Source organism: Carcharhinus amblyrhynchos, chromosome 18 (assembly GCF_965287045.1).
Source record: "Carcharhinus amblyrhynchos chromosome 18, sCarAmb.v2.hapA, whole genome shotgun sequence".
In the NCBI taxonomy this organism is placed as follows: Eukaryota; Metazoa; Chordata; class Chondrichthyes; order Carcharhiniformes; family Carcharhinidae; genus Carcharhinus; species Carcharhinus amblyrhynchos.
This window is the reverse complement of record NC_137341.1, coordinates 12,694,566-12,709,920: the sequence shown is the minus strand read 5'-3', so window position 1 is coordinate 12,709,920 and position 15,355 is coordinate 12,694,566. Positions and strand designations below refer to the sequence as shown.

At 41.2% G+C, this 15,355-nt stretch overlaps 1 protein-coding gene across 1 annotated transcript in view; it reads right to left on the bottom strand.

Moving 5' to 3' along the window:
- Nucleotides 1-1,243: 1,243 nt before the first annotated feature.
- LOC145354851 (actin-related protein 2/3 complex subunit 1A) overlaps nucleotides 1,244-15,355 on the bottom strand; it is a 54,129-nt gene continuing 40,017 nt past the window's right edge. The window contains exons 5-10 of the mRNA XM_080206390.1: nucleotides 14,423-14,530; nucleotides 11,939-12,151; nucleotides 8,127-8,202; nucleotides 7,188-7,381; nucleotides 2,673-2,763; nucleotides 1,244-1,649 (exon numbers count right to left, since the gene is read on the bottom strand). Coding sequence (XP_080062516.1) covers nucleotides 1,611-1,649; nucleotides 2,673-2,763; nucleotides 7,188-7,381; nucleotides 8,127-8,202; nucleotides 11,939-12,151; nucleotides 14,423-14,530 — 721 coding nt within the window. The 3' untranslated portion in view covers nucleotides 1,244-1,610. The remainder of the gene's footprint in view (nucleotides 1,650-2,672; nucleotides 2,764-7,187; nucleotides 7,382-8,126; nucleotides 8,203-11,938; nucleotides 12,152-14,422; nucleotides 14,531-15,355) is intronic.

Below are 15,355 nucleotides of genomic sequence, written 5' to 3'. Positions count from 1 at the left end.
GAATGTGTCACTGGACTTATGAGCGGCATAACGGTTGTGTTAATATCATTGACCTAGTAATACAGAAGGGCTAATGCTCTGGGGACAGAAGGTCAAATCCCACCACAAAGCTAGTGGAACTCAGATTCAATTTTAAAATTTGGAACATAAAATAGTCTCAGTAATGGTGACCCATGACAACTATCATTAATTAGTGAACGAGAACCATAGAATCCCTATGCAGAGTCTGCACCAACTCTCCGAAAGAGCTCTCCACCCTAACCCCTTAACAACTCACACATTTACTATGGCCAATCCACCTAACCTGCACATCTTTGGACTGTGGGAGGAAACCCAAGCACCCGGACAAAACCCATGTAGACAAGGGGAAAGTGCACACTCCACGCAGACAGTCACCCGAGGCCAGAATTGAATTGTGGTCCCTGACGTTGAGGCAGCAATACTAACCATGTGCCATCACTTGATGGGTTTTTACAATAATACCCTTTCATAATATCCTTTAAGGAAGGAAATCTACCATTCTTACCTAGTTTGGCCTACAAGACTTCAGACCCACAGCAATGTGGCCCTTGGAAATGGCCAAGAGTGGAAAAAAAACAGGAGATATCTGTCATTACCATTTCATGTTTAGCAGCTAAACTCTAAACAGGTTAGTTAACCAATAGTGGGTTATAAGAGACTTAAAAATTCTTTCATAGGACGTGGGTGTCACTGGCAAGGCCAATAGTTGTTGCCCATCCCTAAATGCCGTTGAACTGAGTGGCTTGCTAGATAATTTCAGACAGCAGTTGGTGGTCAACCACATTGCTGACAATCTGCAGATGCATGTTAGCCAGACCAGGTAAGGATGGCAGATTTGCCTTCCTAAAGGGCATTAATGAACCAGATGGGTTTTTACAATTCTGTGACTGTTTCATGGTCACCATTACTGAAAATTTCTTTATATTTCCAATCATTAAAAAAAATTAACCAAATTCAAATCCTGCCAGCTGCCATGATGCGATTTGATTCCACATCCCTACAGCACTAACCTGGGTCTCTAGATTAATGGTCCAGTGACAATACCACTGTTAAAGACAAAAAGTTGAAGAAACACCTTGCAATTAATCACTTTTAACACTGACCCTACAGTCCTCATTTCCTTTCATATACTTACATCAGAATCTGGAAATAAGCATGAAGCTTTGTTAGATTGCTCTTTCGGCAATTTAATGGGCAATAAAGAGGCATTACCATTAACAGCCAAGTTTTGTAGTGTTTATTTTCTAGCAGACACACTACACAAAAGTCCCCTTAAATTAGTGTACATTATTACCCTTTCTTAGGGTATGTCCCTCAGAATGCCGTAGAAACTGCTTTGAAGGCAGCTTTAGCTAAGAAAAAAGGAAAAAAAGAGAACCCACTTCAAACCAATTCCTTTAAAAACAAAACAAAAAACAATTCCCAGAACGATAAAAGCGGTGGAGCATTGATTTCAGTATTTTTCAGTGCCTTTCCTTGTTTTTCTTTGAGAATTTTCTCGCCAGCCTCTGGTCAGCTGCTGCTGGGAGGGCAGGGGGAGCTCTTCCTTCTCATCGTGTTTTGTCATGCTAGAGCACAAGGATTCCTGTTCACATGATGCGTACACCTTGGATCGAGGATTCCAGAGACTGAAAGGAAATTAAAAACTCTAAATAAGTGCAAGGTAGCAGCAGGCAAAAATGTTTGAGGGGAAAAACTGAGCCCAAAATTTGCAGACTGTACATTCCACACTTGTTGCAGGAATCCTGATTGTAAGGTGGCAAAGATGAAGTGCTAACCATTGTACCATGCTGTGGGTCATGCTCACCCGTCAGGTCACGTAAAATATTCCACAGCAGCCTGTTCTGAAGGTCAGCAGCAGTGACAAGATTACAGTTAATACCTGACATTCCTGAAGTAATGCCTCCTGCCAATATGAGATGGCCTCTGATACTGGTCCATCCATGTGCAGTAAACCAGTAACATTATTGGTCAGAGACTGTTTGCAAAACCCATCTTCAAAAACCACTTGTGTGGAGTTCACTCCAGCATTGGTGCTGGTTTGTACGTTAAATATTAATATTCAATCTTCCATTACTACCACACTGATCTCTCTCTCCCCTGCTTTCTTTGTACTCATATAGTCCCCCAACTCCGTTCGCCTTTCCCGCCTGTTCTCGATAATCTGTCAAAATCTTTTTTTTTGCCTCAAAATTAATTAAGTGATTGAAATACACTCTGATAAGTTTGTCTATTTTAAATTATGACGCACTATGGCCATTTCTTTATTCATGTTCTACATTGCCAAACAGAGGTTGGGGGGGAACGAAAGCAATCCGTAATCAGATCACCACTAAGTTAAATCTGGGGAGTGTAGCCATGGTTGCAGTGCAGGAAAAGCTGCAGGCTATGATGCCACAGGGTAAAACAGTACAACTGTGCATGTATCATATTGGCAGCCAAAGCACCCTTTCTCAAATCAGTCCATACAATTCTGAAGAAACTGGTAACACAGCATTTGAACTGTTTAATGGCTTCAACATCAGCTGCAACTATATAGAGTTTTATACAATACACACAATAAGGTGAAAGTCTTAATGATAACCTATTTATAAATATTCCTTGTGTGGTTGGAACTTATTGAAAAATTCCCAAAATAAATGTGACTTCACCTTCAAATCCCAAATTGTCATTGCGCCGTCAATACCAGTAGTGCAAAACTTCCGACAATCTCTCTTATCACCTTCATATACTGAGACTTGGCTATGGAGAGAAAAACAAAAATATATTTTTGTAATACTCACTTTTTAATCCAGCTAAACCAAGCAGGAATCTACAATCAACAGTTTTTAACTTCAAATACAAGAGGTTTGATACTACATTTGAATATACAGCAAATAACATTCAATGACATTACCATCATTGAATTCCCCACTATCAACACCATGGGAATTACAAGTGACAGGAAACTGAACAAGCTCAGCTATATAGATACTGTGGTTATAAGAGCAGGTCACAGGCTGGGGATTCCATCGAGTGTAACTCTCCCTTTGACTTTCCAAAATCTGTCCATCGTCAACAATGTTCAAGTCAGGTGTGTGATGGAATACTCTCCACTTGCTTGGATGAATGTCACTTCATCAACTCTCAAGAAACCTGGCACCAACCAGGACAAAACAGCCTGCTTGACTGACACCCCATCTGCCACCTTCAATGTTCACTCCCTCCATCACCAACACAGTAGCAGCAGTGTGTCCAATTCTACACGATGCACTGCAGCAACTCATTAAGGCTGTTTTGCCAACACCTTCCAAACCTACGACCACTACCACCTATAAGTGCAAAGGCAGCAGATCATGGGAATACCACCTGCAAGTTCCCCACCACGTCACACACCATCCTGACTTGAAACCAGATTGCCATTCCTTTACTGTCGCTGTGTCAAAATCCTGGAAGCCACTCCTATCAGGATGTTGCCACAACACATGGACTATGGCTGTTCAAGTGGGCAATATTAGAATATGAAAATATACATCTGGCATACAAGTGCATAAAAAGGAAGAGAGAGAAGAGAGAGGATAAGACTGGGGAATTAATGGGAAACAAGGAAATGGCAGATTTTTAACAAGTAATTCATAGCGGAAGACATAAAATGCATCCCAAGAATGATTAAAAAACATATGAATGGATAAAGGGAAGGAGTTTTCACTATCATTTCAGAAAAAAAGTACTTGGAAAACAAGACGATAAGAAATAGGAACAGGATAGGCCAATCAACCCCTCCTGCCAGCTCTGTTACTCAATAGGATCATGGCTAATGCAACATTCCTTTTGTCCACTTTGCTGCCCTTTCCCCACAATTCTCAATTCCCTTATTGATCAAAATTCTATCTATCTCAGCCTTAAATATACACAAGGACTCTGCCCCCACAGCTCTCTGTGGCAAGGAGTTCCAAAGTCTCCCAAACCCTCAAAAAAAATTCATCTTCATCTCAGTCTTAAGTTGGCACCCCTTTACTCGGAGGCGATGCCCTCTGGTGGGCAGCACGGTAGCACAGCGGTTAGCACTGCTGCTTCACAGCTCCAGGGACCTGAGTTAGATTCCCAGCTTGGGTCACTGTGTGTGTGGAGTTTGTACATTCTCCTCGTGTCTGCGTGGGTTTCCTCTGGGTGCTCCAGTTTCCTCCCACGGTCCAAAAACGTGCGGGTTAGGTTGATTGGCCATGCTAAGAAATTGCCCCTTAGTGTCCTGGGATGCGTAGGTTAGAGGATTAGTGGGTATAATATGTAGGGATATGGGGGTAGGGCCTGGGTGGGATTGTGTTCGGCGCAGACTCGATGGGCTGAAGGGCCTCTTTCTGCACTGTAGGGTTCTATGATTCTATGGTCCTAAACACTCACACGAGGGGAATCATCCTCTTAGCAATTACCCTGTTAAGCCCTTTAGAATTCAAGATGTTTCAATGAGAGCACCTCCCATTCTTCTAAATTCCAATCAATAAAGTCCTTTCCTCATAAGAAAAGCAGTTTTATCCAAACTGTCTCAGGGCTCCATTTTCATCTAATGTTTAGTTAAAGACTTGAGTATTTCAAAATTCATCTAATTGAAGTGGTTTGGTATTTTATACATCAAGAATGTTTTGTCTCCAAATCAGCAGTTGACAAGATTTAGTTCTTAGTTGCTTGTCAGTTAGATTCCCGCTCAGTAATGCTCAGATTCACCTGTTCTCAGTACCACTCCAACTGTCAGAACCCATGAGATGGCAACAAGCAATTCTCATTCATTTATAAATGGAAATTGTACCCAGCAATCCTGAACATCATTGACATTGCTTGTCTTAAACCCCTTTTTATCTGTCAGCTTGATAGAGGCGGTGTATTCTGTTAGGAATTTGTGGAAATTACAGAAATTTGAAGGGACCAAAAAAGGGATTTGGTAACTTAATTCTGTTTAAGAAGCTATGGAGCTGACGATTATTTCATTCTTAAATTCAGACTCAGATTTACTGGGTAATAATCGACTATCGTTGTCAATATTCTTCCTATCTCTTCATGAAGGCAGGCCCCGAATCTGCCCCAGCCGGAACAGGGATCAAATCTTATACTGCTGGCACTAATCTGATCCACAATGGCTGTCCAGCCAACCAATCCCCTGTAGAGTCTCACTTAGTGAGGTAACATGCAGTATTATGAATACTCTAGTCCTGAAACTTGAACAGTGATGTCAGCGGCCCCTGGTTTTCTTCAATGCTGATGAGGAACTCTCTTGCCATTACTGCCTTCTATCGGCACATTTTGAAGGATTTGCAGATTGATACTCAACCTGTTTGGCCACATTATTAACACACCTTCCTCTGCCATCAAATCCTGGATTGGGATTTGAGAGATGTGGGCGTAGGACTGGTGTAAACACAGTAAGAAGTCTCACAACACCAGGTTAAAGTCCAACAGGTTTATCTGGTAGTAAACACCACTAGCTTTCGGAATGCTGTTCCTTCATCAGTTGAGTGGAGAGTTCAGAACTCTCAAACTCTCCACTGAGTGCATTAGTCCAGAACTCTCCACTCACCTGATGAAGGAACAGCATTCTGAAAGCTAGTGGTGTTTACTACCAAATAAACCTGTTGGACTTTAACCTGATGTTGTGAGACTTCTTATTGGGATCTGAGCTCAGAGCTTCTGCCTGCAAGTTCAGCCGATGTGGTTTTCAGCTCTGTGTATTCCATAATAAGTTTGTGTCACCAATACCCAAGGACACACACAAATGGGATGGATTCCAAACATCAGCAGGCAAGGCAAACAGTTCTTTGTACTAAAAACAATTCTGAATAGTATAGGATCAGCAATCTAAGTCAGAACCTACTCTTTGGAATTAATTAATGGAGAGATTCTGTAACCAAATCATATTTTCCATGAGGAGCTGGGTGGGAGTGGATCCTTAGAGACCAAACTGGATAGGCAAGAATGTGTTGGATGAAGCTACAGTTTCTTTCTGTTACAGTGTAAAAATGTTTTTCCAACTACAAATAGATTTGAGTGTTGCTCTTAGAATTTTAGCTCATTTAAACTGAAGTCTTTAGAGATTTAGACAAGCTACATTATATCAACCATTAAAATGTACCTGTAATCCAATAGTGCATCCATTTGATGTTTGTTTATTTCCATGTGTTCAATGCAAGTGATCCCTTAAAGCAATTAGTTGGAAGTTTTGGGCCCTCAAGGCTGACACAAGCCTAAAAGCTCAGAATGGGTCTAATATTACATCATATCACTCAATTTGTTTGGTTTTGGATTTTGACAGTGACTTAAAGAGAGTTTTAGAGGAATGACGTTATTTTTTCTACCACTGAGCACATTGGTCCAGGATCCTGGAAAAACCCTTTTGTAGAACCTGATTGTTAATGCCTCTTGGAATTCAATGGTAGATATTGACTTACAATATTAAACAGTCTTGTGTTTAATTTTGTTAAATGGCACTGGATCCTTTCTAAGGAACTGGACTGCTTCTGGGCTGTTGGCAGTTTCAGACGATGAGTGTTCCATAAGAAATAGAAGCCAAAGTTGGCCTTTCAACCCTTTGGCCCTGCTTGACCATTCGATATGATCATGGTTAATCTAAGTATTGTAGTCAATATCTCAATTTTCCAACCTACTTCCCCAAACCCAACAATGGTAGTTTGGTAACTACCCAGTAAATCCAGAAGTCAAGATCTAAGAATGAAATTGTCACTCGCTCCATGGCTCAAACAGAATTAAGCTAACAAATCTCTTGGTCCCTTCAAATTTCTATAACTGCTATGAATTCCTATCACAATACATGTCACCTTTATCAAACTGACAAATAAAAGGGGTTTAAAACAAGCAAAGCCAGTGATGTGGGTAAAGTTTCTGCTTGTAGATGAATGAGAATTACTTGCTGCCATCTCATGGGCTCAGAGCTGGAGCGGTATTGAGAATAGGTGATGCTCAACATGACTGAGGTGGAGTCTAACTGACAAGCAACTAAGAACTCAGCAACTTCTGATTAGGAGACAAAATATTATTGGTGCATAAAATATCAAGATGCTTCAATTAGATTATATTTGCTGACCAATATAAGCACATTAGTCTGTCAAAACATTAGATGAAAATGGGTCCCACAGGCAGTTTGGCTGAAAAACTGCTGGTCTTGCCTTTCTCAAACTTACGTGATACTGTTCTGGTGCAGCGTCTCAAGCATAGTGTTTCGATCCTCCGTAGTTGCCCTTCTATCCAGATTGTGGAAGCGCTGCATGGCAGACATGTTGCGCTGAATGCTCTGCTTTGGAATGTCTAGCTTGGAGATGTAGGTCAATGAACCACGATCATCATACATAAACAGCATCGGACAACAATCATGGCCCTACAGATACAGAGAAAGCTGTAGAACAGGTTATCCAGTTTCATGCTCATCACAACTTTAGAATCAAAAAGCAAACCCTCTATACTACTATACAAATTTATTTCTAATTAGTGTTTAGCAACTAAGTGGAATCTTATTAAAAATAGTACGACCAACCTAGTACACACTTAAAACATTAATATGGAGATTGAGTTTTGATAATGTTAATTTAAACAGAGCACCAGAAAGCATTACTTCTACTGGAATCAGAGTGCTTTAACCTCCTTCACTCCCTCAGTTTCCTCATCTTTAGTTCTGAAAGCTTTCACCCTAATGGGGTGTGGTACCTCAGGTGGCTGAGCCCTCTGGTTGTCGTTAGTAATGTGGAAGCCTAGGCACCAACTGCTACCAGACCATTTGCTCATACAGGACATCCTGGCCAAAAGGAAACCTGCCCCATTTGATATGTGCTCTTCCTAACAGGCCAGTAAACAACACACAAGGCTGATTCTCTCCCCTCTTAGCCCTCCTCCTTCCTCCCAAGTCCAGGGCCCGCTGAGGAATTGCGCAGTACATCCCACTTGGATTTATCTATGCCAGATTGGTTCTGGAATATCAGAGGAGGAGTGAGGTTTCCAATGAGTGGCATTCTGCCATAGTGGCAAATACGATTTTCAAGACTTTGAATAGCAAGTGTAGACGATACAATACAGAAGTTTGAGTCATTCCCACAGATTTGTGTAACATGAAACCAGGTTGTACTCACTGCTGCCACTATGTTATTCTCAGAGACAAAAATCACACTCAACAGAGGGAGAAATTCGGTCTTCGTTTGAGAAACCCTATAAAGAAAGATTACACTTTAATTCTAACCACTTATCTTTTAAGCATCCTTATGCACTACTGAACCACTGATTTCCCCATTAAAACGCAAAACTCCTACAGTTGAAGGTAGAATTGACACAAATCAAGTCAAAATTATTTGCCCAATTGCTCCGACTTCTCTTCATAGCGCAGGCCCTTCTTACGACAGTAATTCTGGGGCACCAGCAGCTCTCTGACACAAGTGCAGCTAGACTGTAGGCACTAGCAGACTGTTCAAAAGCATCACAAGAACAACAATCTGCCTTTTACTAGGCATTCACACATGCATACTTTCCAGCTGAGATCATGGAATGCATTCAGGAGAAGCAGCCTTGGCTGATTCTTCCTCAATCTCTAACCAAGAGAGACTGAAGACAATTGTCAAACCAGTCTCTGCTGAGATTAGCAAACCCGAGACGGATCAGGCACCTCCTGGTCTACATTGTTGTACTAACCTGGGAAAATAGAACAAAATATCCAGTCCTTAGTCAATTTGCTATTTCTAATACTTTGGCGTCAACTAAACCGGGCTTTCAACCACATACCGAGAAACTACTTTTTTTGTGGTTTGTAATAAGCACTAACCATAGGGAGTGAAGGTGTGAGATGAGTACGTTTTATTCAAGGACTCCATGCTTATATTGAAGAAAATTAAATTCCTGCCAAATATTTGGACGTTAATTTTATTCATTGCCATTGTACCACAGAGATCGCAGAGTTGGATTTCATTCAGTGTCCAATCACTCACAAGTGTCAATTATAAGGAGTGGCTCAATTACGAACACAATAGAACACCAGATTTCACAGCAGCCTTCACCTCAGGAAGAGACTAGGATGTCAATTTCCTAGTCTGTAGAAAGATTTTCTGAAGCTTTTGGCTTTATGGCTGGTATTTCATAATAAACATGCTAGGAACAGCCTAGCTGGAAATAACCACCTACTTATGGGACTTGAGATAAAAATTAAATCACTTGACTTCATGTCTAGCAACAGAATCATGTTCTTTTTATAAAATCAGGGAACGTTTTGATCAAGACTACTAGCCACCATTTCCTTCAGATGTGCAAGTTTACGTGGCATCTTACTGACACCATGTGGCGGAAACATGCATTACATAAGTAAGCACTATGCAAATCCAACAATCAAAACAAAAGAAATCCCGACACTTAATACAGAAACACATAACAGGAGTAGGCTGCTCACTATATTCAAAGTGATATGAATTTACTTTGTACAAACTCAAGTTCTCTGTTCACACCTGCTTAACCAATTTGTGACAGCACAAACACGAAATTTGAATCCTAAATCAACACCTAACCTCAATTTACCAGTGTAAATGATTCACATTTCACAATACAATTACAGTGGACATGTCCAAATATCAATGTATCAAAATGACTGGGAAAGTCTGAAATAAAAACCTTTAGAAAAGTGATGATTCATAAATATGCTTAGATTCAAAGCCTATCTTTCTATGTGTCACTTCAATGATTTTGAAGTTTAGAGGCCAGCATGACCCTTCTTTCATCTGAAGATATGAGAAGCAACAACAGCCTTGTTTATCATGGCCTGGAACTTAATTCAGGCCAACCTCAAGAGCGTCCTACCAAGATACCACCAACATGTCTCCTGTTTCACCTGAAACCTAAACATCCACTCTATCACCCACCCACACTTTGGCAAAGCAGACCACAAGGCAGTGCTCCTGGCTTACAAGCAAAAACTGAAGCAGGAAAATCCATCTAAGAAAGTCATGCAACGTTGTTCTGAGGAATCGGATGATCTCCAACAGGTCTGCTTAGACTCAGTAGACTGATCAGTATTTAAAAACTCTGCAACCGGCCTGAACGAGTGTACTACTACAGTAAGTGGCTTCATTAGTAAGTCACTTTGAAGACTGTGTGCCAAGGAAGCAAATATGCATGTTTCCAATCGGAAACCATGGACGAACAGGGATATCCACTGGTTGTTGAAGTCCAGATCTTGAGGCATTCAAGTCAGGCAACCCTGACCTATACAAGAAAGCCAAATATGACCTGAGGAAATCCAAAGATACCAAAAGACAGTACTGGACCAAGCTAGAGTCCCAGGTTAGCCACAAGGACCCTCATCAACTATGGCAAGGCCTGCAAGACATACCAGGCTACAAGATGAAGGCATTAAAATTGCCAGCTCCAATGCATCCACCCCAGAAGCCTCAGATGAGCCTGTACCCGAAGTCACCATTGCAGATGTCAGAGCAGCCTTCTCGAAGGTCAACCCACAGAAAGCGATTGCCTGGATAGGGTACCCGGACAAGGACTCAGATCATGTGCAGACCAGCTGGCAGGAGTATTCGCAGTCATCTTCAACCTCTCTTTACAACAATCTGAGGACCCTATCTGCATCAAGAAGACAACCTGATACCAAAAACCCAAGCAACACGCCTTAATGTCTGTTGTCCGGTGGCTTGAACATCCATCATTATGAAGTGCTTCAAAAGATCAGTCGTGGCACTAATCAATTCCGGCCTCCCAGTTGGCCTACCACCCCAAGAGGTCCACAGCAGATGTCATCTGCCTAGCCCTCTACTCAACCCTGGAACACCTAGATATCAAAGACACCTCTGTCAGACTCCTACTTATTGACTATAGCTGAGCCTTCAACACCTTTATTCCTACAAAACTCATCTCCAAATGCTATGGCCTGGGGCTCGGTTCCTCCCCTCCCTCTGCGACTAGATTCTGGACTTGCTAACCCACAGACTGCATCAGTAAGGATAGGCAACATTTCCTCCACGGTCATCCTCAACACCTGTGCCACACAAGGCTATGTCCTGAGCCCCTTCCTATATTCCTTATACACCTATGACAGTGGCACCAAATTACCTCCAACTTGATTTTCAAGTTTGCCATTGACACCAGCGTAGCAGGTCAGATCTCAAACAATGACGAGACACTGTACAGGAAAGGAAGAGAGTCTGGTGAACCGTGCGACGACAATAATTTCTCCCTCAATGTCAACAAACCAAAAGAAAGTTATCAACTTCAGGAAACATAGTACAGGACATGCCCTTGGGGCATCAATGGCGACAAAGTAGAAATGCTCGAGAGCTTCAGGTTTTTAGGTGTCCAGATCACCAACAACCTGTTTGCTCCCCTCATACCAACACCATAGTTAAGAAAGCCCACAACACCTCTACTTTCTCAGAAGGCTAAGGAAATTTGGCATGTCCGCTCATCCCTCATCGACTTTTATAGATGCACCAGAGAATGCATTCTTTCTGGATGTATCACAGCTTGGTATGGTTCCTGCTCTAAGACTGCAAAAACCACAAAAGGTCATGAACGAAGCCCAGTCCATCACTCAAACCAGCTTCCCACCCATTGACACTGTCTACATTTATTGCTGCCTTCAGAAAGCAGCCAGCATAATTAAGGACCCCATGCACCCAGGACATACCTTCTTCCATAGGGAAAAAGATATAAAATGCTGAGGTCATGTATCAACTGACTCAAGAACAGTTTCTGCCCTGCTGTCATCAAACTTTTGAATGGATTTACCTCGCATTAAGTTGATCTTTCTCTACACCCTAACTATGACTATAACACAACATTTTGCATTTTCTCCTTTCTTTCTCTATGAACGGTATGCTTTGTCTGTATAGCATGATAGAAACAATACTTTTCACTGTATACTAACATAGGTGACAATGATAAATCAAGTCAAACTTACGTCATATTTTTACCAGCGTCAACAACAGATACAGTGCTGTCGTGGCTGACCCATGCCAGACGGTTTCCTGTGGCAGAGAAAGAAACACTGTGGACCCAGCCACCACTCCCAGCTCCCCCAAACTCTGCCATCACTTGTCCGAAAGGCATTTTAGAACCCCAGGGTGTGGCAGAAGGCTTTGTGTCTACTTCTTTGATGTAAGCTGAGAAAACTCTAAGAAAAATAAAAATTCAATTGTCAGAAGAATACCCTGACGGATGGTTAATGACATTCTGCATGGTTAAATAAAAGGAAATTAGACATTGAATTCTCCAGGGCCTCGCAATGCATGACATGGTTGTGAGACTTGGCCTCACAAAGCATGACAAAGTACTTATTGCAAATCGGAAATATTTGAGAAGTAATACAATGCAAGCATTTTTCTATAATACAACTGGATTCATGAACATATTGTCACCATCTTCCCCAAAATCCAATCCCAACTTTCTCAGAACTCCATGTCTAATTTCCTTCAATCACTTTTCTGCCCCTGCCATAGTGCCCGAAACATCTTATCAAAGTCACAAATGACATCAGCTGTGACTGCGACAAAGGCAAACTAACCTTCCGCATCCTTCTGAACTTGTCTGCAGACTTCAATACAATTCATCACACCAGCCTCCTCCAAATTCTGTTCACTGATATCCAGCTGGGTGGGACTGCACTTGCCTGCCTCTACTCTCATCTACCTAATCATAGTCAAAGAATTATCATCATTGGCTATCTTTGTACCCCTGTAGAGCAAATGGTCTCCAACCTTTCTAAGCAGAAGATCATTTTAAGCTTCAAAATGTAGCACAAGATTCACTCTTAAAAATTTTACTAACCACCCCCCCGCCCCAAAATGTACTTGTGCATAACACTCACCTATTCTCAGTGTGATACCTGTACTTGCACACTGTGAAAAGTTTGGGGTCATAGTTTGAGATGGCCAGCCTCAAAGTCCATCAGATGGGCATCTGTGAGAAGAGTGCAATGCTTGGACTTGATTTTCATCAAGCCAGCTCAGAGGAATTGGAACGAAAGCAGGCCTTAATCTTCAGTGCACACAATGTCAGGAGAGGGTACTTCTCTTTACTTACAAGTTCCCAAAAGTCTTTGCCCCTTGACCCAGCTTTCAGATCTGCGTCATTTTGCACAGTGATTATTTCTATGTCAAGTCCATTGCTTTGTTTGAACACCTGCTGAAATGTTGCTGTCAGTTCTCCAACTCCCACTTGAAGAAAAGGATTTGAGACAAACATAATGAACTGTTCCACCCTGTCCGATTTTGTCAACTGAATTTCTTTTCCAATTTGTTCAGGTGGTCACAGAATGTGTTTGGATGGAACCCTTTCTGTTTGACCTGTGGTTGGATTTTCTCCAGATTTGAGAAGTGCTCAGTAACTTTGTTCCTTAACTGGGAGTATCACAGGTCCAGTTTCTCCCTGAACACATTCACGACTCTGATCATGTATGATAAGTCTCTGCCCCTGCTCTGCAATTCATGGTTCAGTTCATTCAATTTTGCACATGCATCCATAAGAAGTACCACGTGCTTAAGTGCTCTGAGGCATAATGCAAGAGATGTGAAACCTTAGGCAGTGTACAGTTACATGGAAAATGATATGGAAAACAAATATATTTTGTGATATCAAAGACTGGAACTGTAAGATGCTTAGTAGAATTAAGGAAGAATACATATCGCAGCATTGAAAATAATAGCTAGAAGATGGTGATTTGGTAGAAGTTACTATTTATGCCACAGTCTGGACATGCTTTTAGAGGAAGGACATCAGGCCATAGAAAAGTTGCATTGTCGATTCACCAAAATGTAACAGGAATGAAATGACAGTTTGATGACAATGACTGTATTTACTGGAGCCGAGAAGTTTAAAAGAATCTAATAGAAACATTAAAAATTTGAAGGAGTCTGGAAAGTGAGTCGGAAGATTTATTTTCTCTGTGATGAATAAATGGAATTAATACAAGGAAAAATTGGAAGGGGAATCAGAAGGATATCCTTTACACTAAAGGTGATTATCGAAACAATTATGAAATTTAGGAAGGAATTAGAAAATTAAATCATGGGCACAAAATATAGGAAGATAGAACTGCAATGGAATGATAGCAAATATCCGTGGTTGCAACAACCTGCAACGCAAGCCATGGGTCGACTAATGCACGAATTATTGCAGTTGTTTCCAGCATCTGAATGACCTCTCTCTCCTACACTAATTTTAATGACTACAATAATCAGAGTTTTACTCCAGGAGATTAGGGAATCATTTAAATCCTTAAATATAATAAAAATGCTGTATACATTCAAAGCGTTCTGAAGGAACTACATTGAGAGAAAGTTGCATGAAATGAATTTTGATGTGGTCCAGTATTATATATTTGTGACCAAAACCAGCACCTGTAAATGATGTAAAAACTTCGGACAGAAGCTGCAGTGTCTCTCACCTGCATTTGAAGTCACATGAGCCTGCTGCCAGTAAGACATTATTGGGATGCCAGTCAAGGCTAAGTATAGTGGAACGAATTGGCTTCTTGATGTGTTTACTCACCCACCTAAAACAGAGAACTACAGCTAATTATGTTAAAGTTTAACAAATGCTTTCACAAATAAGCAGCATTTAAATTTCATCTATAACAAGATTTATTCTCTTGAAACATCCATTCATCTGGATAAAAAAATCCTTCATTGTTCCACACGTCACTACCTTCATGTTTTGAAATGCATCATTTGATGAGCGAAAGGGCAGATGGGCACAGTTCAAGGTTTGAAAAAAATACTGTGCAAAGTGATAGACACTAGATACACAAGAGCTTCACAATTTTCCATTTTACCCCGAGAAAAAGAAGCATCAGTTTGAGCTCAGCATCGCCCTCCGAAGGCTCAGGCAAGAAAAACTCAACTGTACAAACAATTGTAGACATAAACCTGCATCCCATCATGATACAATGCAGCAGCACGATTTCCATGCTGCAAGCTGTTGACTGTAAGATGTGCAGGAAAAACTGTTTGCAGATAATGCCAAATTTGGAGTGCGGGTTCACACAACTGCACAAATAAAGTGAACACAAAGGGATCTGTATAAATTTAGAAGACAGGTTAATGACAGGAGCGAAGGGAAGTGGACTGTGTAAATTAGAAATTAAATACTTTTAAGATACAACAGGATCTGAAAGCATTAACTGATAACTCACTACAATCAACAGTACAGTGTTCATCAGCAGAAATATAAGCTAACCAAATCTTTAGGCAAAGACCAATTGTGTTCCAAGCAACTGCAACGGCTATACCTACAATATGTAATTCTAGCTGCTACACTTCAGCAAGGATACCCAGGTTTGGAGGCAGCACAGAGCAGGGCAACCAAATTGATAAGTTAA